Source organism: Anguilla anguilla, chromosome 11 (assembly GCF_013347855.1).
Source record: "Anguilla anguilla isolate fAngAng1 chromosome 11, fAngAng1.pri, whole genome shotgun sequence".
NCBI lineage: Eukaryota > Metazoa > Chordata > Actinopteri > Anguilliformes > Anguillidae > Anguilla > Anguilla anguilla.
Window position 1 is genome coordinate 37,986,334 of NC_049211.1, and position 23,989 is coordinate 38,010,322.

At 48.5% G+C, this 23,989-nt stretch overlaps 1 protein-coding gene across 1 annotated transcript in view; it reads left to right on the top strand.

Annotated features, from left to right (window-relative positions):
* Positions 1 to 23,989, top strand: part of cacna1fb (calcium channel, voltage-dependent, L type, alpha 1F subunit) — a 46,179-nt gene that overhangs the window by 13,850 nt on the left and 8,340 nt on the right. The window contains exons 8-39 of the mRNA XM_035380559.1: positions 1,241 to 1,344; positions 1,603 to 1,754; positions 2,206 to 2,280; positions 2,427 to 2,508; positions 3,083 to 3,109; positions 4,663 to 4,823; positions 5,160 to 5,385; positions 5,587 to 5,794; positions 6,638 to 6,758; positions 7,747 to 7,822; positions 7,948 to 7,981; positions 8,559 to 8,613; positions 9,049 to 9,157; positions 10,152 to 10,281; positions 10,626 to 10,685; positions 11,013 to 11,119; positions 11,797 to 11,884; positions 12,248 to 12,355; positions 12,676 to 12,728; positions 13,163 to 13,309; positions 14,144 to 14,345; positions 14,635 to 14,793; positions 15,048 to 15,158; positions 15,527 to 15,610; positions 15,977 to 16,105; positions 16,496 to 16,561; positions 16,719 to 16,810; positions 17,079 to 17,238; positions 19,134 to 19,261; positions 21,092 to 21,188; positions 22,835 to 22,937; positions 23,527 to 23,628. Of these exons, the coding sequence (XP_035236450.1) occupies positions 1,241 to 1,344; positions 1,603 to 1,754; positions 2,206 to 2,280; positions 2,427 to 2,508; positions 3,083 to 3,109; positions 4,663 to 4,823; positions 5,160 to 5,385; positions 5,587 to 5,794; positions 6,638 to 6,758; positions 7,747 to 7,822; positions 7,948 to 7,981; positions 8,559 to 8,613; positions 9,049 to 9,157; positions 10,152 to 10,281; positions 10,626 to 10,685; positions 11,013 to 11,119; positions 11,797 to 11,884; positions 12,248 to 12,355; positions 12,676 to 12,728; positions 13,163 to 13,309; positions 14,144 to 14,345; positions 14,635 to 14,793; positions 15,048 to 15,158; positions 15,527 to 15,610; positions 15,977 to 16,105; positions 16,496 to 16,561; positions 16,719 to 16,810; positions 17,079 to 17,238; positions 19,134 to 19,261; positions 21,092 to 21,188; positions 22,835 to 22,937; positions 23,527 to 23,628 (3,556 nt within the window). The remainder of the gene's footprint in view (positions 1 to 1,240; positions 1,345 to 1,602; positions 1,755 to 2,205; positions 2,281 to 2,426; positions 2,509 to 3,082; positions 3,110 to 4,662; positions 4,824 to 5,159; positions 5,386 to 5,586; positions 5,795 to 6,637; positions 6,759 to 7,746; positions 7,823 to 7,947; positions 7,982 to 8,558; positions 8,614 to 9,048; positions 9,158 to 10,151; positions 10,282 to 10,625; positions 10,686 to 11,012; positions 11,120 to 11,796; positions 11,885 to 12,247; positions 12,356 to 12,675; positions 12,729 to 13,162; positions 13,310 to 14,143; positions 14,346 to 14,634; positions 14,794 to 15,047; positions 15,159 to 15,526; positions 15,611 to 15,976; positions 16,106 to 16,495; positions 16,562 to 16,718; positions 16,811 to 17,078; positions 17,239 to 19,133; positions 19,262 to 21,091; positions 21,189 to 22,834; positions 22,938 to 23,526; positions 23,629 to 23,989) is intronic.

Below are 23,989 nucleotides of genomic sequence, written 5' to 3' on the forward strand. Positions count from 1 at the left end.
TCAGTGCTGTACTGGGTAATTCCCCGCGTGTCTCTGTCAGTGCTGTACTGGGTAATTCCCCGCGTGTCTCTGTCAGTGCTGTACTGGGTAATTCCCCGCGTGTCTCTGTCAGTGCTGTACTGGGTAATTCCCCGCGTGTCTCTGTCAGTGCTGTACTGGGTAATTCCCCGCGTGTCTCTGTCAGTGCTGTACTGGGTAATTCCCCGCGTGTCTCTGTCAGTGCTGTCCCGAGCCAGGTTTCCAGACCCGATCCGAGTACAGTACCGTTCGGTACCGGCCAACACCGATCCGATACGGATATTTTTGTTGTCATTTGAATTTTTAAACTCGTTAGACTGGCTAGCCTACACACAAGAACACCCAGCTCTGCCTTAAATCAGTAAAACAATTCTATGGCAGGCAAGATGAACTTGTACGAATTATAAAGAAAATGAATAATTCTGCTTGAGAATAAATAGGCCTAAATACAGGTGCACAATATGCTGGTCCTCTTCGTCATCATCATCTACGCCATCATCGGCAGGATGCACAGGACCTGCTACTACATCGGCACAGGTCCCCACAACGCAGCTCCTGCGTCTGCTTATCCCATCAAACACACTTCAACAAGAAATTACACAGCTCCTTCGTCAGCTTCTCCCATCAAACACACTTCAACAAGAAATTACACAGCTCCTGCGTCAGCTTCTCCCATCAAACACACTTCAACAAGAAATTACACAGCTCCTGCGTCAGCTTCTCCCATCAAACACACTTCAACAACAAATTACGCAGCTCCTGCGTCTGCTTCTCCCATCAAACACACTTCAACAAGAAATTATATTCAGAGACGTGCTTAGATCATGTGACTGTGTGGCCATGTGACTGCTTGGGCAGACTCTAAAGCTCTCTGGTCCTGCTGGTGTCCTCACCAGCGCCATCATTTTTGGGCTAAAAACCTTTTTCTTTCTTGACAATGGTTCTGCAAAACCACATATTGCTACAGATATAGCCTACCTAAAAATGAGGTAGGCTATACCACCCAGCCCTTTAAAGTGGTGTAAAAGCATTAGCGTCAAGCTTGAAGATTCCAATAAAAGATTTTTTTAAATAACTGAAAAGTCTGTTTCTGTACCTCTGTGCACCTGTGTCTCTGTGTTCCAGTGCTAATCTCTCTCTCTCCCTCTATCTCTCTCACTCCCTCTCTCTCTCATTCCCTCCCTCCCTCTCTCACTCATTCCCTCCCTCCCTCTCTCTCTAGATGAATGATGCTATTGGCTTTGAGTTACCCTGGGTCTACTTTGTCAGCCTGGTCATCTTTGGCTCTTTCTTTGTGCTCAACCTGGTGTTGGGTGTGCTGAGCGGGTGAGTGTCCTAAAACTCTCAGCAATCAACGCTGTGTGTATGCTTATTTATTTATGTGTGTGTGTGTGCGTGCATGCGTGTGTGTGTGCGTGTGCGTGTGTGTGTATGCATGTGTGCCTGTGTGTGTGTGTATGCGTGCGTGCCTGTGCGTGTGTATCTATGTGCGTAGACACGTGTGTGCATGTGTGCATGTGTGTGTGTGTGTGTGTGTGCACGTGCGTACCTGTGCGCGTGTGTAATAGGCTGTTGTTTCCCCAGAGAGTTCTCTAAGGAGAGGGAGAAGGCGAAGGCTCGCGGGGACTTTCAGAAACTGCGTGAGAAGCAGCAGATGGAGGAGGATCTGTGTGGGTACATGGAGTGGATCACTCAGGCCGAGGACGTGGACGAGGAGGATGAGGACGGCAGTAGACGTGAGTCTAACCCTGCCCAGCATGTGATCCCTGAATCACTGCTCTCTGTCCTCACTCTGACCCACTGCTGCTCTCTCTCTTCACTCTGACTCAGTGCTGCTCTCTGTCCTCACTCTGACTCAGTGCTGTTCTCTCTCTTCACTCTGACTCAGTGCCGCTGCTCTCTCTCTCCTCACTCTGACCCACTGCTGCTCTCTCTCTCCTCACTCTGACCCACTGCTGCTCTCTCTCTCCTCACTCTGACTCACTGCTGCTCTCTCTCTCCTCACTCTGACTCACTGCTGCTCTCTCTCTCCTCACTCTGACCCACTGCTGCTCTCTCTCTCCTCACTCTGACTCACTGCTGCTCTCTCTCTCCTCACTCTGACCCACTGCTGCTCTCTCTCTCCTCACTCTGACTCACTGCTGCTCTCTCTCTCCTCACTCTGACTCACTGCTGCTCTCTCTGTAGGTCTCACATTGGGGGACCTGTCTGATAAGAAGAGAGGGAAGTTTGGCTGGTTCAGTCATTCCAATGAAACACATGGTATTTTCTCTATTCTTTTTCTGTCTGTCTGTTCACACGTGTTGCACTCATCAGGGTTTTACTCAGAAATGTGCCTGTAACTGGGGTTCTCATCTTTCACTGGCTGTTTCTCTCTTGCTCTCTCTCTCATTCGTTCTCTCATTCAGCAAGTCTTCCTGCCAGTGAGACAGCATCTGAGAACACTGAGAATATTGATGAAGAACACACCGACTGCTGTGCAGCCTGCTGGTAACACCCTGAACACTACTCACCACCTGAACACCACCTCCACCTGAACACTCTCCTCACCTAATCACTCTACCCCCACCTGAACACTCGACTCTCACCTGAACACTCTACCCCTACCTGAACACTACTCACCACCTGAACACCGCCTCCGCCTGAACACTCTACCCCCACCTGAACACCGCCTCCGCCTGAACACTCTGTCCCCACCTGAACACTCTACCCACATATGAACACTCTACACCTACCTGAACACTCTACCCCCACCTGAATACTACTCACCACCTGAACACCACCTCTGCCTGAACACTCTACCCTTTCCTGAACACAACCTCTGCCTGAACAATCTACCTCCACCTCAACACTCTAGGTTCGCTCATTTTTCATATTTTAAAATTAGAACTATTGTTTTGAAGGGAAAATGCATGAGGAAATTAATCACCAAGGATAATTACCAAAGCTAATTCAGTGAAGCTCTGTATCTGTGTGGACGCTGAGAACTGATTTGTTTTTGTTGAATTGCATTATTCCAATGTAATTTACTTAATTATTTACTTATTTTCAATATTGCTGCCAGTGCTCGGATTATGAAAAACCCTCTCTGGTGAGTCTGATGTGGACATGCATTATATAATCATTCGTATTTAGTGTCTGCTTAGGGAGGGTCCTGTTTGCATGTTTGGCCCTGTTAGGCTGTGTGATCCTGTTAGTGTGTCCTAATGTGTGGTATTGTTAGCATATGGAGTCCTGTTAGTGAGTGGGGTTCAGTAATCATAGGAGGCTCTGTTAGCAGATTGAGCCATGTTAGCATGTGTGGTTCTGTTAGCACATTGTGCAGAAGTCCTGCTATCATGTAAGATCCTATGAGTGTGAGGTCCTGTTAGGGCGTGGGGTCCAGTTAGCACATGTGCATGGTGAACTGTTAGCATGTGAGGCACTGTTAGCGCATGGGGCACTGTTAGCATGTGGGGTCCTCTTAGCGCATGGGGCACTGTTAGCATATGGGGCACTGTTAGCATGTGGGGTCCTCTTAGCATATGGGGCACTGTTAGCATGTGGGGCACTGTTAGCGCATGGAGCACTGTTAGCATGTGGGGTCCTCTTAGCGCATGAGGCACTGTTAGCATGTGGGGCACTGTTAGCGCATGGAGCACTGTTAGCATGTGGGGTCCTCTTAGCGCATGGGGCACTGTTAGCATGTGGGGTCATCTTAGCACATGGGGCACTGTTAGCATGTAGGGTCCTCTTAGCGCATGGGGCACTGTTAGCATGTGGGGCACTGTTAGCATGTGTGGTCCTCTTAGCATATGGGGCACTGTTAGCATGTGGGGCACTGTTAGCGAATGGGGCACTGTTAGCATGTGGGGCACTGTTAGCGCATGGGGCACTGTTAGCATGTGGGGTCCTCTTAGCACATGGGGCACTATTAGCATGTGGGGCACTGTTAGCATGTGGGGTCCTCTTAGCGCATGAGGCACTGTTAGCATGTGGGGCACTGTTAGCGCATGGAGCACTGTTAGCATGTGGGGTCCTCTTAGCGCATGGGGCGCTGTTAGCATATGAGCCACTGTTAGCATGTGGGGCACTGTTAGCATGTGGGGTCCTCTTAGCGCATGAGGCACTGTTAGCATGTGGGGCGCTGTTAGCATGTGGGGTCCTCTTAGCACATGAGGCACTGTTAGCATGTGAGGCACTGTTAGCGCATGGGGCACTGTTAGCATGTGAGGCACTGTTAGCGCATGGGGCACTGTTAGCATGTGAGGCACTGTTAGCGCATGGGGCACTGTTAGCATGTGAGGCACTGTTAGCATGTGGGGCACTGTTAGCATGTGAGGCACTGTTAGCATGTGGGGCACTGTTAGCGCATGGGGCACTGTTAGCATGTGGGGCACTGTTAGCGCATGGGGCTCTGTTAGAACATGGGGCTCTGTTAGCATGTGGGGCACTGTTAGCGCATGGAGCACTGTTAGCATGTGGGGCACTGTTAGCGCATGGAGCACTGTTAGCATGTGGGGTCCTCTTAGCGCATGAGGCACTGTTAGCATGTGGGGTCCTCTTAGCACATGGGGCACTGTTAGCATGTGGGGCACTGTTAGCGCATGGAGCACTGTTAGCATGTGGGGTCCTGCTCATGCGTTTTGACGTTATTGTGTGCAGCCGGATTGTGCGCCGCTGGAACCGTGCCAGCCGCAGGAATTGCCGCGTCGCGGTGAAGTCGGTCACCTTCTACTGGCTGGTGCTGCTCCTCGTGTTCCTCAACACCGTCACCAGCGCTTCTGAGCATTACAACCAACCTGAGTGGCTCACTGAAGTCCAGGGTGGGTTCTGCCCTCTGTGCCAGTCCCTGTCCTCCACCCACTAACCATGTCTGCATCACCCAGTCACTGTGTGTGTCTACCACCCAATAACTGTGTGTTCGTCTTCTACCCAATAACAATGAGTCTGCGCCACTCAATAACCGTGTGGTTGCACCACCCAGGACAGGTCTACATCACCCAATAACTATGTGTCTAAATCACCCAATAACTAACACTCTCTCTCTCTGTCTCTCTCTCCTCCTCTCTCTCTCTCTCTCCCCCCCCCTCTCTCTCCCTCTCTCTCTCTCTCTTCCCCTCCCTCCCCCCCCCCCCCCCCCCCCCCCCCCCCCCCTCCAGACATTGCCAATAAGGTGCTGCTGTCTCTGTTCACGGTGGAGATGTTGCTGAAGATGTACAGCCTGGGGCTGCAGGTGTACTTCGTGGCCTTCTTCAACCGCTTCGACTGCTTCGTGGTGTGCGGCGGCATCGTGGAGACCATCCTGGTGGAGCTGGAGATCATGCCCCCTCTGGGGATCTCCGTGCTGCGATGCGTGCGTCTGCTGCGCATATTTAAGGTCACGCGGTACGTTATGAGCGCGCCGATTGGCTGTCGCTGCCCGATAATAGCCTATCACCTGCACAGGCCAGTGGGTGGGCCTGATGGTTTGACTGGCATGTTTGTGCGATGCAGAATTAGTGGACTTGTGCAGCGCTTGCATTAAAATAAACCCAACGGCATGCAGACATTCTTGCCCGTTTAGCTGACCCTTGACCTCTTCCCCAGCCACTGGACGGCTCTGTCCAACCTGGTGGCGTCGCTGCTGAACTCCATGAAATCCATCGCCTCGCTGCTGCTGCTCCTCTTCCTCTTCCTCATCATCTTCGCCCTCCTGGGGATGCAGCTCTTTGGCGGGAAGTTCAACTTCGACGAGACGCAGACCAAGCGCAGCACCTTCGACACCTTCCCACAGGCCCTGCTCACCTGCTTCCAGGTGACCCCCCTCCCCCCCCCTACCCCCCGCACCGCTCCCCCACATCCCCCACACCCACATCCTGTACTCTCCAGCATATGCAGTGTGTTATCCTTCGCACATTATACACTTTATATCCCGGTGAAGTACACTGAAATAGATCAAGGGGGGTTGCCCTTGATAAGCAGAAATCAGGTGTCTTAGCGCTGGGCTAAAACAGAAACCTGCGCCCACACCGGCCCTAGTCGGATAAGATTGGAGGCCCCTGATGCAGTGTGATGGGGTATTACAGTATCGTTCCACTGGAAACCAATGGAGATGGAACGTTCTGTGCTTTCTCCACCTGACTGCCTGTGTAATTCCTGCTGGGCCGGTTAGTTCTGCTCTAGTGATATAGTTACATTTTTATCTCTGTACGTGACCCCGTTAAGCCTATTTATTCTATTCTCTGTCTCCTAGCAACTTTTTTTTTCCTTTTCAGAACCGTTATAGATCTTAGTATCTTTAAATAATTTGAAACCAATTAAAAAAATATATATATACAGCTTAATGTGAAGCAGGACTGCAGACTGGTTGCAGAATGCTGCAGGTTGGAGGATATTTCCACCCGGTGAATCCTGTGGTCTGCCGGCCGTTTTGGCCTGAGGGTTTAGGGTTAGGGTTATACCTGCCCAGGGACAACAGATGTAAATTAGCTGCTAGCTAACTCTGGTGCAATTACCTTTTGATTGTGCACTGTCTGTAAAAATAAAAAATAAAATAAATACATATTTGAAGCAGGATATTTCCACCCGGTGAAGCCTGTGGTCTGCCGGCGGTTCTGGCTGGCTGAGCGGGTGACTTCCTCCTCGTCTGTGTGCGCAGATCCTGACGGGGGAGGACTGGAACGTGGTGATGTACGACGGCATCATGGCGTACGGAGGGCCCAACTTCCCCGGGATGATCGTCTGCATCTACTTCGTCATTCTGTTCATCTGCGGAAACTGTATCCTCCACTCCACAGGATCTTCCGAAGTCGCCCGCGCTCCTCTATCCCTCTACGTCTGTCCGTCTGTCCGTCCGTCTGTCTGTCTCTCTCTCGGCCCCGTGCCTGCAATTCCAGGTCATTCCTCCGGTCACTTCTGGTCCCGCTGTGGTGGAGTGAGCTTCCCACTGCAGTCAGTACAGCAGAAAACCCTGCCCATCTTCCCACTGCAGTCAGAACAGCAGAAACGCTGCCCATCTTCCCACTGCAGTCAGAACAGCAGAAAACCCTGCCCATCTTCCCACTGCAGTCAGGACAGCAGAAACCCTGCCCATATCCCCACTGCAGTCAGAACAGCAGAAACCCTGCCCATCTCCCCACTGCAGTCAGGACAGCAGAAACCCTGCCCATCTTACCACTGCAGTCAGGACAGCAGAAACCCTGCCCATCTTCCCACTGCAGCCAGAACAGTAGAAACCCTGCCCATCTCCCCACTGCAGTCAGAACAGCAGAAACCCTGCCCATCTTCCCACTGCAGCCAGAACAGTAGAAACCCTGCCCATCTCCCCACTGCAGTCAGAACAGCAGAAACGCTGCCCATCTCCCCACTGCAGTCAGAACAGCAGAAACCCTGCCCATCTTCCCACTGCAGTCAGAACAGCAGAAACCCTGCCCATCTTCCCACTGCCCTTTCTTTCATCATTGATGTTCCTTTTGAGTTAATGGTGTTGTGTTATTTGTTTTTGTTACCATGCAGATTGTTGGCATGTTAGGTTAACATTTCACTAACAGATTATGAATGGGCCTTCAGTGCCTACTTGCTTATAATTGCACTCCTGTATTCCTATGACTAACAATGATGTTCTCCGCTTCTGTCAGTCTCTCTGGACAAGAGCTTCGGCTAAGTGTAATGTAATGTGATGTAATGTGATGTAATGTAATGTAATGTGATGTAATGTCTCGCTCTCTCTCCCGCTGTCTCTGTGGGTTCCTTGACCGCCCCTGTCAGACATCTTGCTAAACGTCTTCTTGGCCATCGCTGTGGATAACCTGGCCAGCGGGGATGGAGATGGGAAAAAGAAAAAGTAAGGAGTGAGAGAGGAGAGGAGGAGTGGATGGAGGGAGGGCAGATGGGGGGGGGGAGCACAGAGCGCACGCGTGTTCAGAACCTGGTTCTGTGCTGAGGGACCACGTTGTTTTTGTTTTTCAGAGTTGAAAAAGAGGTGGAGGCTGAAGACATAAAGGTAAAATGTTTCTGCAGTAGAAACACTGTTCCCCTGCGGTTCTGCCCAGATCTGTCAGATAAACTGTAGTGACTCCTACTGTACTCACTCTTTAGTATTAGTGGAGTAACTCCTCCTGTACTCACTCTTTAGTATTAGTGGAGTAACTCCTCCTGTACTCACTCTTTAGTATTAGTGGAGTAACTCCTCCTGTAATCACTCTTTAGTATTAGTGGAGTAACTCCTCCTGTACTCACTCTTTAGTATTAGTGGAGTAACTCCTCCTGTACTCACTCTTTAGTATTAGTGGAGTATCCCCTCCTGTACTCACTCTTTAGTATTAGTGGAGTAACCCCTCCTGTACTCACTCTTTAGTATTAGTGGAGTATCCCCTCCTGTAATCACTCTTTAGTATTAGTGGAGTAACCCCTCCTGTACTCACTCTTTAGTATTAGTGGAGTAACCCCTCCTGTACTCACTCTTTAGTATTAGTGGAGTATCCCTTCATGTGTTCTCTGTAGTATTAGTAAAGTAACCCCTCTTGATCTCTAGTATAAGTGAACCTCCTCCTTCTGGTATTTACTCTTTCTCTATGCAGGTTGATATTGAAGAGTATGAGGAAGAGGAAGAGCCAGAGGAGGGTGAAGAGGCAGGTGAGTATGAGACAAAAATGTGCTCACAGTAGACAAATGTCATAACATAACCACATCTGTTAATGTAAAGTATTTGAGGAGAGTTGCCTGTTTTAAGGTGTTTGAAGAGAAGTGACTGTGTTTGTAAGCAGAGGTGACTGTGTGTATAAGGTGTTTAAGGAGAGCTGACTGTGTTTATAAGCAGACGTGACTGTGTTTATAAGCAGAGGTGACTGTGTTTATAAAAAGAGGAGACTGTGTTTATAAAAAGAGGTGACTGTGTTTTTATAAGGTGTTTAATGACTGTGTTTATAAGCAGAGGTGACTGTGTTTATAAAAAGAGGTGACTGTGTTTTTATAAGGTGTTTAATGACTGTGTTTATAAGCAGAGGTGACTGTGTTTATTAGCAAGGTGACTCTGTTTGTTGTTCTCACATATGCTCTGTCTCCCCCCAGAGGAGGTTAATGAGCTGGATTTAAATGTGGCTGATTTCGTACCTCCCAAAGAAAAAGTTCTCCCTATTCCTGAAGGAAGTGCCTTCTTCTGCCTCAGCAACACTAACCCGTGAGTTACTGCACACACACTACACAAACACTGCACTTACATTGCACACACACAACACATACACTGCACTCACATTACACACACACACTACACATACGCTGAATTCACATTACACACACACTACACATACGCTGCACTCACATTAAACACACAGTACACATACACTGCACTCACACTGCACACACACTACACAAACACTGCACTCACATTGCACACACGCTACACACATACTGCACTCACATTGCACACACACTACACATACACTGCACTCACATTACACACACACTACACATACGCTGCACTCACACTGCACACACACTACACATGCTGCACTCACACTGCACACACACTACGCATACACTGCACTCATACTGCAGTGACTGCACACACACTACACATACGCTGAACTCACACTGCACACACACTACACATATGCTACACTCACATTGCAGACACACTACACTAGACTCTTCTGCATATGGCAGCACACACAACACATGTTCCTCACAAACACACACACACACACACTGCACACGCTACTCATGCTGCACACATGCTACACACGCTCCACACGCTCTAATTTTAAAGTTATTCCTGACACCGTACGCACATTACACACATGTACCACCGTAAGGTGCCTGCTCCCTTGCTGTTATAGTGTTAAGCAGTGCAGATAATGCTACACGTCTGCGATGACGTCATGAACTGGGCACTCCACAAATGGGCGGGGCACTCGGCATTCTGGGATTGATTCAGTCCAACAGCCTCCCATCAGTTTCATTCACTCAGATCATTAGCAGTATAAAACTATGGGAATTAAACTTCCAACAATTGCAGTTTTTGACTTTCTGTGCTTTCTTATAATCCCTTCTATACGCGCTACTTCTCTCCATGTCTTTTCTCCACCCCTCTCTTATCTTTCTCTTTTTCTCTGTGCCTGTTTTTCTTCTCTTCTTCCCTGTCCCCTCTTTCTCTCCCTCTCTCTTTCTCTCAGGATTCGAGTCGGCTGCCACGTCTTGATCCATCACCACATCTTCACCAACCTCATCCTGGTCTTCATCATCCTCAGCAGCATCTCATTGGCTGCGGAGGATCCAATCAGAGCTCACTCCTTCAGGAACAACGTAAGTCTGCTGCAGTCGCATTATTGAAAACAGCGCATCTAGATCTGTGATTTTTACAAGTTAGCCAGCATTTGCCAGCAAAGTGCCCTTTCGTGACTAACCTATATATACTCAGTCTGGTGTGTGTCCTTTCAGTTCATGTGTACACTTGAAGGAGTACGTGTTCCTTAGGGTGATCAAACTCCAAGTTTGATCTGTTCTGTAAAAGGAGCAGCAGGTGTGTGAGATGTGGAGATTGGCTATGTAGTTAATGACATGAACGGTGCCAGAGTTTGAGATGGTGCTCATCGCTGATTGGCTACAGAGGGCTAATGGACTCGTGTTCTCTGTGTCTCTCCCAACAGGTCCTTGGCTATGCGGACTATGCCTTCACATCCATATTCACCGTGGAGATCTTGCTGAAGGTAATACGGTCTGTGGCCTTACGAGGTTTGTTGTTCGTTTTTGTGGCTAAAGTTCACGTAACGTGGACATTTAATCGGCCAAATCATCTCCTTGGTTATGTGTGTACCAGATAACCAATTTAACATTATGATACAGATGGAGAAAAAGTGTGAAGTGGTGTAACGGTCAGTGTGTTAACCTCTCTTCTTCGCTGTCTACATGAGCGTACACGGTGTTAAGTAATGTAGCGGTCAGTGTGTTAACCTCCTCTCTCTCTGGTCTAGTTGAGCATACACAGTGTTAAGTGATAGTGGTCAGTGTGCTAACCTCCTCTCTCTCTGGTCTAGATGACCGTACACGGTGCTTTTCTGCACCAGGGATCTTTCTGCAGGAACTGGTTCAACCTTCTGGACCTGCTGGTCGTCAGCGTGTCGCTGGTCTCCTTCTTCCTTCAGTGAGTGCGAAACGCGTCCGGTCCTCCTTACCGACACGGTTCAGGTCACGGTCAACATGACTGGGTCCCACGGTCACTGCAGCAAGAGATGGAACTGCAATTTTAATCAGCGCTGCCCGGGGATGCAGTATTTCTCTTTGTGTGTATCGTATACACAAACGGTCCACTGGGGAAAACAGTATAACAGAAGGCAGAGAAAATACCAGAAAATTCTAACATGCCGTACGATGCCCGCCAGCATGATTCACACCTTTGTTAAAGATGAACAAATTAGACAAAGTGCCTAAAATAAGCTATGCAATACTATAAGTATTGAACACAGGGATGGAAATACTTGTGAATATTTTGATTTATTCCACTTTGTGAGTCATTTTGGAGGGCACTGGATACTGTACTCAAAGGCGACCTCTGTTGGACAAAGGCAGGTATTGCACCTGAAACTCCCGTTTGATGAGTGACAGACGGATCATATTTCGTTTTTACGCCTGTCGCCTGTGTGTGTTTCACAAAGCGAGGGGGACATCACTGTTTTTTTTTTCAGTGATGTTCAAAATGCTTTTGTGCAGTTAGATTTGTTGGATTTTATGGAAGTATACAGAAGTTAGGGCAATCTTATTTTACGTTGAGGACCGGTGTGGTGTTATATTTGGTTTTTGTCTGCTGTCCCTTTCTCTCAGCTCGAGCACGATCTCCGTGGTAAAGATTCTTCGGGTCCTTCGAGTTCTTAGGCCTCTACGAGCCATTAACAGAGCCAAGGGCCTGAAGGTGTGTGTGTGTGTGTGTGTGTGTGTGTGCTTGTGTGTGTGTGTGTCTGTGTGTGTGTGTGTGTGTGTGTGTGTGTGTGTGTGTGTGTGTGTGTGTGTGTGTGTGTGTATGTGTGTGTGCGTGTGTGTGTGCTTGTGTGTGTGCGTGTGTGTGTGCGTGCGTGCGTGTGTGTGTGCATGTGTGTGTCTGTGTGGGGGGGGGGTGGTGTGTGTGTGTATGTCTTTGATAGTATGTTCATGTTCTTCCATGGATGAGTGCGCGTCTGTGTTTTCAGCCTCGTAGAATGTCTAAAAGTTTCAGTTTAAAGATTATGTCTAATGTGTGTGTGTGTGTGTATGTGTGTGTGTGACTGTCTGCCTCCAGCACGTGGTGCAGTGCGTCTTTGTGGCCATCCGGACCATTGGGAACATCATGATTGTCACCACACTGCTGCAGTTCATGTTCGCCTGCATTGGAGTGCAGCTCTTTAAGGTACTTATGAAAATACAACATTACACTAGATCTGACTAGTCTGATTACAGGTGATACTACTACACTTCAGTGATTATGCTACAGGCGGTCTGGATATGCAATATTACATTATCTGATTAGGTCCGACTATAGTTGATATACAATTTCACTTCAGTATGTTTGCACTACACAGTTTGATTACATTTAGAAATACATTTAGAAAATGCAGTTAGAATGTCTTATTGCAGTGAATGTGATTACACTACACTCCACACACTATCTGTGCCATTTTACCTCAGTTACTCGTCTTCCCTGATTTCCTGTGCTTGCTTTTGTTCCAGGGGAAATTTTACCGCTGTACTGATGAGGCAAAAAGCACCCCAGACCAGTGCAAGTGAGTCATTCTGTACCCCCAACACTCTGGCCACACCTGCAACATTCTGATCACACCCCCAGCACTCTGTCCACACCACCAATTCTGTGACACACCTGCAACACTGTGACCATCCCCGAGACTGTGACCACACCCCCAAGACGGTGACCACACCCCTAACAGTGTGACCACACCCTCAAGACTGTGACCACACCCCCAAGACTGTGACCGCACCCCCAAGATGGTGACCACACCCCCAACAGTGTGACCACACCCTCAAGACTGTGACCGCACCCCCAACAGTGTGACCACACCTGCAACACTCTGACCACACCCCCAGCATTGTGACTGCACTTCCCCAACACCTCCACCATACCACATGGCACCACGACCGCACGCCAAGGCGACTGTAAAGCCTGTAAAACCCTTGTCACGTGTTGGGGTTTTCCTTCCAGGGGGACCTTCGTGGTGTACAAGGACGGCGACGTGACACAGCCCATGGTGAGGGAGAGGATCTGGCTGAACAGCGACTTCAACTTCGACAACGTGCTGATGGGCATGATGGCGCTGTTCACCGTGTCCACCTTCGAGGGCTGGCCAGCGTGAGTGTGCACGCAAACGGATCATTCCGGAACACATTCGTTCCAGTCCAGGTCCATTCCCAGCTGTAGTCCCTTTAACCAATGTTGGGAAGTAATTTAACCGCATGTAATAAAACTAGTAGTTTTTTTTTTTTTGCAGAAGCTCACTGGTAGTTCAACTACGTTCAGATTTGTGTAGCGGTTGTAGTAGTTAATTACTTTATTGTCAGTTTGAGGTGTAGTTTACTGGAACTACCAACTACTTTTGGCCCTAAAATATGTTTTTCTAAACCCCTTTGACCAAATCCTGCCTCCTCTCTCTCTTTTCCCTCTCATCCTGATTGGTGAGAAGCGCTCTGCTCCGCTATAGTTGCCAACGGTCAACTGCCAATTGCTACGCATTGAACTACATTTTTTGAGTAATTACTAATTAGTAGTTTCGCAAGCTACATTTATCTTTAGGGCAGCTGTGCTGTATGGTTGGACTGCTTTCAATGTGTAGCAATTGGCAGTTTGTACAACAGCGTTTTCAGAGTAGTTTGCCCAACAGTTCTTTGAACAGTGAGCACTGGAGCCAGACCTTTTGGGGGCCCTAAGCATTGCCACCTGGAGAGGGGGGGTCGTCATTGCAGACCTGTTGGGGGGTGGGCTTAGTGACAGGGCTCCTGAAGGACCCCCCCCCCCCCCCCCATGTGTGGGCCTGGCTTTAGCACCAGGTCATCTGCAGGGAATCTGAGTTGTGAAAAGCGAGAATAGGGAAGTAGAGTCCACCAATACTTCCGCCATTTGTGTACGGAAATAGAGGAAAAGCCATTGGAAAAATCCGCTGATTTTCTCTCCCCTTCTTTCTCTCAGGCTTCTGTACAAGGCCATCGATGCCAACGGCGAGAACCACGGTCCCATCTACAACTACCGCATAGAGATCTCCATCTTCTTCATCGTCTACATCATCATCATCGCCTTCTTCATGATGAACATCTTTGTGGGTTTCGTCATCATCACCTTCCGCGAACAGGGGGAGCAGGAGTACAAGAACTGCGAGTTGGACAAGAACCAGGTCCGTTGTCACTTCCAAAACACTATCAGTAGTGGTTTTATCTTTGACGTAATGTCTTATAGTACATCACAATGAACTGACCAAGTAATATTTACTTAAATTGTGAAAGGCCCTTGCAAATTGACTTTAAAAATAGCCCATAACATAATTGTAAATGTAAATTTTCCAATTAATAGATTGGTAAATAGATCTTCTCTCGTTTTGGTAGGGTGTTATAGCTGTTTACTAGTTATCGCGTGGTGTAACGTTGGTGTAGTAAGACTCCTCCTTCTCTCTTTCTCTCCCTCAGAGGCAGTGCGTAGAGTATGCTCTGAAGGCTCAGCCCCTGAAAGTGTACATCCCTAAAAACCCGGTCCAGTACAAGTTCTGGTCCATAGTGAACTCCACTGCGTTCGAGTACATCATGTTCGTCCTGATTCTGCTCAACACCGTGACGCTGGCTGTGCAGGTATTCAGAGAGTGAGCCAGACACACGTACGGCCTTCGCAAAACAGAAATGGACGTGATGTTCGAATTATGCTTCACTGGCAGGGCCGTGGAACATTACTGTATGTGATATAGCAGTTATTTATTAAAGGGCAGTGGAACATTACTGTGTGTCATATTGCAGTTATTATTTAAATGGCAGTGGAACATTACTGTGTGTGATATGGCAGTTATTTGGTGACAGGTGGAAGATGATAGTGTCTCTCTGTCTCTCAGCACTATGAGCAGTCAAAACGCTTCAGCTATACCATGGACATCCTCAACATGGTCTTCACTGGGCTTTTTACTTTTGAAATGGTCCTCAAGATCCTTGCCCTCAGACCAAGGGTAAGGTTGCATTGTGTATCTTCTCCCCCTCATCTGTCTTTCCTTTCTCTTCCTCTTTGTCTTTTTTATTTTTTCTGAGGTAATGAGCACATCCAGGTGGTTGTAGCACTTTGCGCTTGCTTGAGTAGTGACTGGGCTTATGTCTGGAGACCTGTAGATTCAGTTCAAAGTAGTTGACAGGGCCCGTGTCTGACAGTACCGCTCTAACAGCTGAGCTCGGCAGCCTGCCACCTATGTGTGTGACAGCAGTAGTCATCTACAGCTTCCAGCTACAGTATATATATATATATGTATGTATAATATAAATTTTCTTTGTTTCTTGTAGACATTTTTTTTTGTAATTAAAAAGGTTTTACCTCTTCCTTCAGCACTATTTCACTGATGCTTGGAATTCATTTGATGCTCTTATTGTGGTGGGCAGTGTCGTGGACATCGTGGTCACAGAGTTTAGCGTGAGTCTGATAACTTGTCAAATTTTTTAATTATTATTACTGTGAATGTGGTCATGCAATTTGGTGCAATTCTTACATTTGTATGCTATGTTTAATCATGTGTAAATTTATTAAAAGCTAGTTATTCATATTACACTACAGTGACCATGCTTTGTCTGCATGTTGAGCCTTTGTCCCTTCCTCATGTTCATCACCATCTTCCTCATTTGAATATTTTTTCACTGTCAGAGATAGGCCACTTGTGGAAAGATAAACTAAAACATTGTGTTTCTATGTATCAGAAAGGGACTGATATTCTCTGTTACATCTTATTTTTTTTAATTTTCCTCCTTTGTCTCTCTTTCTCTCTTTCTCTATCTCTCTCAGAGCTCGGAAGACAGCTCCCGAGTGTCCATCACTTTCTTTCGTTTGTTCCGAGTAATGCGATTGGTTAAACTGCTTAGCAAGGGGGAGGGCATCCGCACACTGCTGTGGACCTTTGTGAAGTCCCTCCAGGTTAGAGGTCAAAGGTCATGAGACCACAGTTAGATCGTAAAAAAGTTGTGAATGTGAGGTAAAGCAAATTAGCGGGAACAAATTATCCTCTGAACAGATTGTCTCTTTACATAACCTGGCATCACATGTTGAGCCCACACATACTGTATAAACATACACTCCCACTCGACCCACACACACACACACGGATGCTGTTAAGAACATTAGTCCTGACCTAACTGTTTTTCTGAGGTAGTCATTCTCTACACTGTCTTAGGATGTCCTGTATTTGGTGCTCCTATGTATTTCAGAAATATGAGATGCAATATATTTGTCCCAAATCTTACCCTCTATCATTCTCTCTCTCTCCCTGTCTCCCTCGCTCTCTCTCTCTCTCTCTTTTATACACAGGCCTTGCCTTATGTTGCCCTCCTCATTGCTATGATATTCTTCATCTATGCTGTCATTGGCATGCAAGTGAGTCTCTCTCTGTCTCTCTCTCTTTCTCTCTGTCTCTCTCTCATCTAATCATTATTCTGTGCATGTGGGAAATATTGTAAGGGTATGCTGAAGAAGTAGTTTATATTTTTATCACTTTAATAACGACTATTATTTATCCTACTCTCTGCTCTAGACCTTTGGTAAGATAGCCATGCAGGACTACACCCAGATCAACAGAAACAACAACTTCCAGACCTTCCCACAAGCTGTACTTCTACTGTTCAGGTAAAAAACCTACCAAAAAACTACAGTTCCCACAATCCTCATTACTCCAACTCTTCAGGTAACTAATAAAACTACAGCTCCCATACTCCACAGTACTGCTACTGTTCATGTAACTCTCATCCGGAACTAAAGTTGCCCAATCATCAGATCTGCTACTGTTCAGGTGACACTCAACATAAACTACAGCTCCCACAATCCTCAGTACTGCTACAGTTCAAGCAGCACAACAGGCTACAGCTGGGGACATGCTGGTACCTGGTGTTTTCAGGTGTGCGACAGGAGAGGCGTGGCAGGAGATCATGCTGGCCAGCCTGCCAGGGAAACGCTGTGACCCGGAGTCGGACTACGAGGCGGGAGAGGAGTTCACCTGCGGGAGCAACTTCGCCATCGTCTACTTCATCAGCTTCTTCATGCTCTGTGCCTTTCTGGTACGTTCCGCAAGACCTTACATCACACATCAATGTTCAGCACTCTCTCATCCAGACAACTCTACACTCATCCAGAGAAACTTACACAGCTCTACGCTCATCTAGATAAACTTACACAGCTCTGTACTCATCCAGAGAAACTTACACAGCTCTACACTCATCCAGAGAAACATACACAGCTCTACGCTCATCCAGAGAAACTCACACAGCTCTACGCTCATCCAGAAACTTACACAGCTCTACGCTCATCCAGAAACTTACACAGCTCTACGCTCATCCAGAGAAACTTACACAGCTCTACGCTCATCCAGAGAAACTCACACAGCTCTACGCTCATCCAGAGAAACTCACACAGCTCTACGCTCATCCAGAAACTTACACAGCTCTACGCTCATCCAGAGAAACTTACATAGCTCTACGCTCATCCAGAGAAACTCACACAGCTCTACGCTCATCCAGAGAAACTTACACAGCTCTGCACTCATCCAGAGAAACTTACACAGCTCTACGCTCATCCAGAAACTTACACAGCTCTACGCTCATCCAGAGAAACTTACATAGCTCTACGCTCATCCAGAGAAACTCACACAGCTCTACGCTCATCCAGAGAAACTCACACAGCTCTACGCTCATCCAGAGAAACTCACACAGCTCTACGCTCATCCAGAAACTTACACAGCTCTACGCTCATCCAGAGAAACTTACATAGCTCTACGCTCATCCAGAGAAACTCACACAGCTCTACGCTCATCCAGAGAAACTTACACAGCTCTGCACTCATCCAGAGAAACTTACACAGCTCTACGCTCATCCAGAAACTTACACAGCTCTACGCTCATCCAGAGAAACTTACATAGCTCTACGCTCATCCAGAGAAACTCACACAGCTCTACGCTCATCCAGAGAAACTTACACAGCTCTACACTCATCCAGAGAAACTTACACAGCTCTACGCTCATCCAGAAACTTACACAGCTCTACACTCATCTAGAGAAACTTACACAGCTCTACACTCATCCAGAGAAACTTACACAGCTCTACACTCATCCAGAGAAACTTACACAGCTCTACTCTCATCTAGAGAAACTTACACAGCTCTACACTCATCCAGAGAAACTTACACAGCTCTACGCTCATCCAGAAACTTACACAGCTCTACTCTCATCCAGAGAAACTTACACAGCTCTACGCTCATCTAGATAAACTTACACAGCTCTGTACTCATCCAGAGAAACTTACACAGCTCTACTCTCATCCAGAGAAACTTACACAGCTCTCCGCTCATCAGTGATGCGTTTCACATGGCCTCTGCCGTTTAATTGTTTACTACCTGGATGAAAGGATGAAAGATCGCCAATATGTGCCGTGGTGACGGTTGTTCTTATTATGCTTAAAAAACTTTGATTCCCTCCACACACTGCTCAAACTGCCTATACACCCTACATCAGTGGTCTCCAACCCTGGTCCTGGAGAGCCACAGGGTCTGCTGGTTTTTGTTTTCACCTTAAAATCAGCACCCAACTGAGACCCAATACACCAGGTGAGTTGAGTTAACTGTGTAATCAACTGCTCTAATTGATTCACAAAGTGCAGAGTCACTATGAAAACCAGCAGACCCTGTAGCTCTCCAGGACCAGGGTTGGAGACCACTGCCCTACACACATGCACTCTGCACTCATATGGTACATGCATTCTATGCATGTCATGCACGTGACTGCATAGGCACTCCAGAGTGTACACGCCCTGCATGCAGTCCCTGCATACACTGTGTGCAGTCTGAACGGTCCCCACATACATTCCTGTATGCCTTCGACACACACTGCACTGGGCCTGGGCTGCAGGAGCGTAGTGAGTGTTTACATATGCTGTTATTTTTGGTCACACCCATTTCCCAGATCATTAACCTGTTCGTCGCTGTCATCATGGACAACTTTGACTACCTGACCCGTGATTGGTCCATCCTGGGCCCGCACCACCTGGATGAGTTCAAAAGGATCTGGGCAGAGTATGACCCCGAGGCCAAGTAAGGGCGTGTGCGGCGTGTGCGGCGTGTGCGGGGGTTACGTAGAGTGTGCGGCTGTGTTTAAGGCACGTGTGGCTGTGTGTGTGGTTGTGTGGCTCTGTGTGTGGTTGTGTTTAAATAGTGGGCGGTTGTGTTTAATACGTGTGTGGTTCTCCTTGGTGTGTAGCAGTATGTGTGACTGTGTTAATGGTGTGCGTGTGATTATGTTGAAGTCGAAGGTGTGTGTGGTTGTGTCAATGGTTGTGTTTCAGATGTGTGTGGTTGTCTGTGGTTGTGTAGCAGTGTGTGGTTGGGTTAGTGGTTGTGTTTCAGATGTGTGTGGTTGTGTAATAGTGTGTGGTTGTTTCAGATATGTGTGGTTGTTTGTGGGTGTGCAGCAGTGTGTGGATGTTTCTGGTTGTGTAGGAGAATGTGCCATTATGTTTAAGGTGTTTGGATGTTTGTGGTTGTGTAGGAGTGTGTCTGTATGTGTAAGGTGTGTGGATGTCGGTGGTTGTGTAGGAGTGTCTGGGTGTCGGTGGTTGTGTAGAAGTGTGTGGCTGTTTGTGGTTTGTGGTTGTGTAGGAGTCTGTGGTTGTTTGTGGTTGTGGTTGTTTCAGATGTGTGGTTGTTTGTGGATGTGTAGGAGTGTGCAGTTGTTTGTGGTTGTGTAGGAGTGTGTGCAGTTGTTGGGTAGTGTTTCAGAGGGGTGTGTTTGTATTGTGTAGGAGTGTGTGCGGTCGTTGGGTAGTGTTTCAGAGGGGTGTGTCTGTGTTGTGTAGGAGTGTGTGCGGTCGTTGGGTAGTGTTTCAGAGGGGTGTGTCTGTGTTGTGTAGGAGTGTGTGCGGTTGTTGGGTAGTGTTTCAGAGGGGTGTGTTTGTGTTGTGTAGGAGTGTGTGCGGTTGTTGGGTAGTGTTTCAGAGGGGTGTGTTTGTGTTGTGTAGGAGTGTGTGCGGTTGTTGGGTAGTGTTTCAGAGGGGTGTGTTTGTGTTGTGTAGGAGTGTGTGCAGTTGTTGGGTAGTGTTTCAGAGGGGTGTGTTTGTGTTGTGTAGGAGTGTGTGCGGTTGTTGGGTAGTGTTTCAGAGGGGTGTGTCTGTGTTGTGTAGGAGTGTGTGCGGTTGTTGGGTAGTGTTTCAGAGGGGTGTGTTTTTGTTGTGTAGGAGTGTGTGCGGTTGTTGATTAGTGTTTCAGAGGGGTGTGTTTGTGTTGTGTAGGAGTGTGTGCGGTTGTTGGGTAGTGTTTCAGAGGGGTGTGTGTGTCGTGTAGGAGTGTGTGCGGTTGTTGGGTAGTGTTTCAGAGGGGTGTGTTTGTGTTGTGTAGGAGTGTGTGCGGTTGTTGGGTAGTGTTTCAGAGGGGTGTGTTTGTGTTGTGTAGGAGTGTGTGCGGTTGTTGGGTAGTGTTTCAGAGGGGTGTGTTTGTGTTGTGTAGGAGTGTGTGCGGTTGTTGGGTAGTGTTTCAGAGGGGTGTGTTTGTGTTGTGTAGGAGTGTGTGCGGTTGTTGGGTAGTGTTTCAGAGGGGTGTGTGTGTCGTGTAGGAGTGTGTGCGGTTGTTGGGTAGTGTTTCAGAGGGGTGTGTTTGTGTCGTGTAGGAGTGTGTGCGGTTGTTGGGTAGTGTTTCAGAGGGGTGTGTGTGTTGTGTAGGAGTGTGTGCGGTTGTTGGGTAGTGTTTCAGAGGGGTGTGTTTGTGTCGTGTAGGAGTGTGTGCGGTTGTTGATTAGTGTTTCAGAGGGGTGTGTGTGTCGTGTAGGAGTGTGTGCGGTTGTTGATTAGTGTTTCAGAGGGGTGTGTTTGTGTTGTGTAGGAGTGTGTGCGGTTGTTGGGTAGTGTTTCAGAGGGTGTGTTTGTGTTGTAGGGGTCGTATTAAGCACCTGGACGTGGTCGCACTGCTGCGCAGAATCCAGCCCCCTCTGGGTTTTGGGAAACTCTGCCCTCACCGCGTCGCCTGCAAGGTGAGACCCAACACGCCCGCTACTCTGTGTGACTGACCGCTACTCTCAGTGAGACTGACCGCTACTCTGTGTGACTGACCGCTACTCTCAGTGAGACTGACCGCTACTCTGTGTGACTGACCGCTACTCTCAGTGTGACTGACCGCACCAGACCGCTGCTCTCAGTGTGACTGACCGCTACTCTCAGTGTGACTGACCGCACCAGACTGCTGCTCTCAGTGTGACTGACCGCTACTCTCAGTGTGACTGACCGCACCAGAGCACTACTCTCAGTGTGACTGACCGCTACTCTCAGTGTGACTGACCGCACCAGACTGCTGCTCTCAGTGTGACTGACCGCTACTCTCAGTGTGACTGACCGCACCAGAGCACTACTCTCAGTGTGACTGACCGCTACTCTCAGTGTGACTGACCGCACCAGAGCACTACTCTCAGTGTGACTGACCGCTACTCTCAGTGTGACTGACCGCACCAGAGCACTACTCTCAGTGTGACTGACCGCTACTCTCAGTGTGACTGACCGCACCAGAGCACTACTCTCAGTGTGACTGACCGCTACTCTCAGTGTGACTGACCACACCAGAGCACTACTCTCAGTGAGACTGACCACTACTCTCAGTGTGACTGACCGCTACTCTCAGTGTGACTGACCGCACCAGAGCGCTACTCTCACTGTGACTGACCGCACCAGAGCGCTACTCTCAGTGTGACTGACCGCTACTCTCAGTGTGACTGACCACAGAGGACCGCTCTACTGACCACTCCAGACCTCTACTAACCAAACACGAGGCTCCCACCACGGAATTGTGGGTACTCTCTGTGACGTCAGTATTCACTGACTACTACAGCACATGTACAATCGGAATCAGAAACACGACTTTGCATAATTACTGAGATCAAACGGGCTGTGATAATCCAAAGGAGGGAGCTCACAATAAACACCATCTGGCATCGCTTCCCGGCCAGTTTGGTGACTCACGTGTGTGTGCGTCCGTGTGTGTGGGCGTTTGTCTGCACGCGTGTGTGTGCCCGCGTACATGCTCGACCGTGTGTCTGTGCGTGTGTTTGTGCCCGCGTACATGCTCGACCGTGTGTCTGTGCGTGTGTGTGTGTGTACCCATGTACATGCTCGATCGTGTGTCTGTGCGTGTGTGTGTGTGTACCCATGTACATGCTCGATCGTGTGTCTGTGCGCGCGTGTGTGCCCGTGTACACGCTGGACCGTGTGTCTGTGCGCGTGTGTGTGCCCGTGTACACACTGGACCGTGTGTCTGTGCGCGTGTGTGTGCCCGCATACATGCTCGACCGTGTGTCAGTGCATGTGTGTGTGTGTACCCATGTACATACTCGATGGTGTGTCAGTGCGCGTGTGTGTGTGTACCCATGTACACGCTGGACCGTGTGTCTGTGCCCGTGTGTGTGCCCGTGTACGTGCTCGCCCGTGCGTCTGTGCGTACGTCGGTCGGGATGGCAGGAAGATGAATCAGGCAGACGTGTGCGTGTGTGACTGCTCCTCCGGCCCGTGTCCCTGCGGTAGATGTGAAAGGTGAGGTGTGCGGTCCTGCTGCCAGCGTGAGGCGTTTGCGCTTCACCAGCTGCGTGGCGGGCGCGCTGAGCGCTTGTGCCCTCTTCCCCCCCCCCGCCAGCGGCTCGTGGCCATGAACATGCCCCTCAACGCGGACGGCACGGTGACCTTCAACGCCACGCTGTTTGCGCTGGTCAGGACCGCCCTGAAAATCAAAACTGAAGGTGAGACCCTCGATCCCGGAGAATCCCTGCATGCAACCGCCGCTGTAGAACATCTGTACGCTGGTCAGACACTCTTCAGGTGCGAAGAAATGTTAGGATGGCGCTTGATGTTCGCTTGTGTCCAAAGGGCTGCTAGGTTAACAGCGATAAATTAGCTTGCGGTTTCATCTTTCCGAATGGCTTTACTGCCGCCGTCTACGTCATCTCCCTGTATTTAGCGACATTTAAGAATGTGACTTCGTCGAGATGATGTGTCGTTTCCTTATATTTGGCGACATTTAGAATGTAACTCCATCAACTTAACGTGTCGTCTTCCTATATTTAGCTACTATTTAGAATGTAACGTTCTGGTCTCACACTTAAGTGGCCCACCTAAGACATTTCAATGCAGGAAAAACCCTGCAGTTACATTCTACAATTACCTATATTTACTTAACTTGTTATTTATCTGTTGGTTTATTTATCTGTCGGGGGAGGGGATTTTGGCTGGTGAAAATGCAGAGTGTTTAATGACTTTGGAAACCCACTGGCCACAGTGTCCGGTGAGCCAGAAGGTTAACGCCGAGCCCGGGATATAATCCCTCCACAGGAAACACTGATCAGGAGAACGAGGAGCTCCGCGTCATCATCAAAAAAATCTGGAAACGGATGAAACCCAAAATCCTGGATGAAGTTATCCCCCCCCTCAAGGGTAGAGCACACTACTTCTACCCTCAGTACACACACACACTCTCTCTCTCACACGCACACACACACACACACACACTCTCTCTCACATACACACACACACACACACCCACACTCTCTCTCACACAGACACACACACACTCTCTCATACACACACACACACACACACACACACACTCTCTCATACACACAAACTCACACATTCTCTCACACACACATACACACACACACACACACACTCATACACACAAACTCACACACGCACATACACACAGACACACGCACACACACTCACTCACACACATGCGCACATACTCACACACACACACACACACACACTCACTCACTCACTCACTCACTCACTC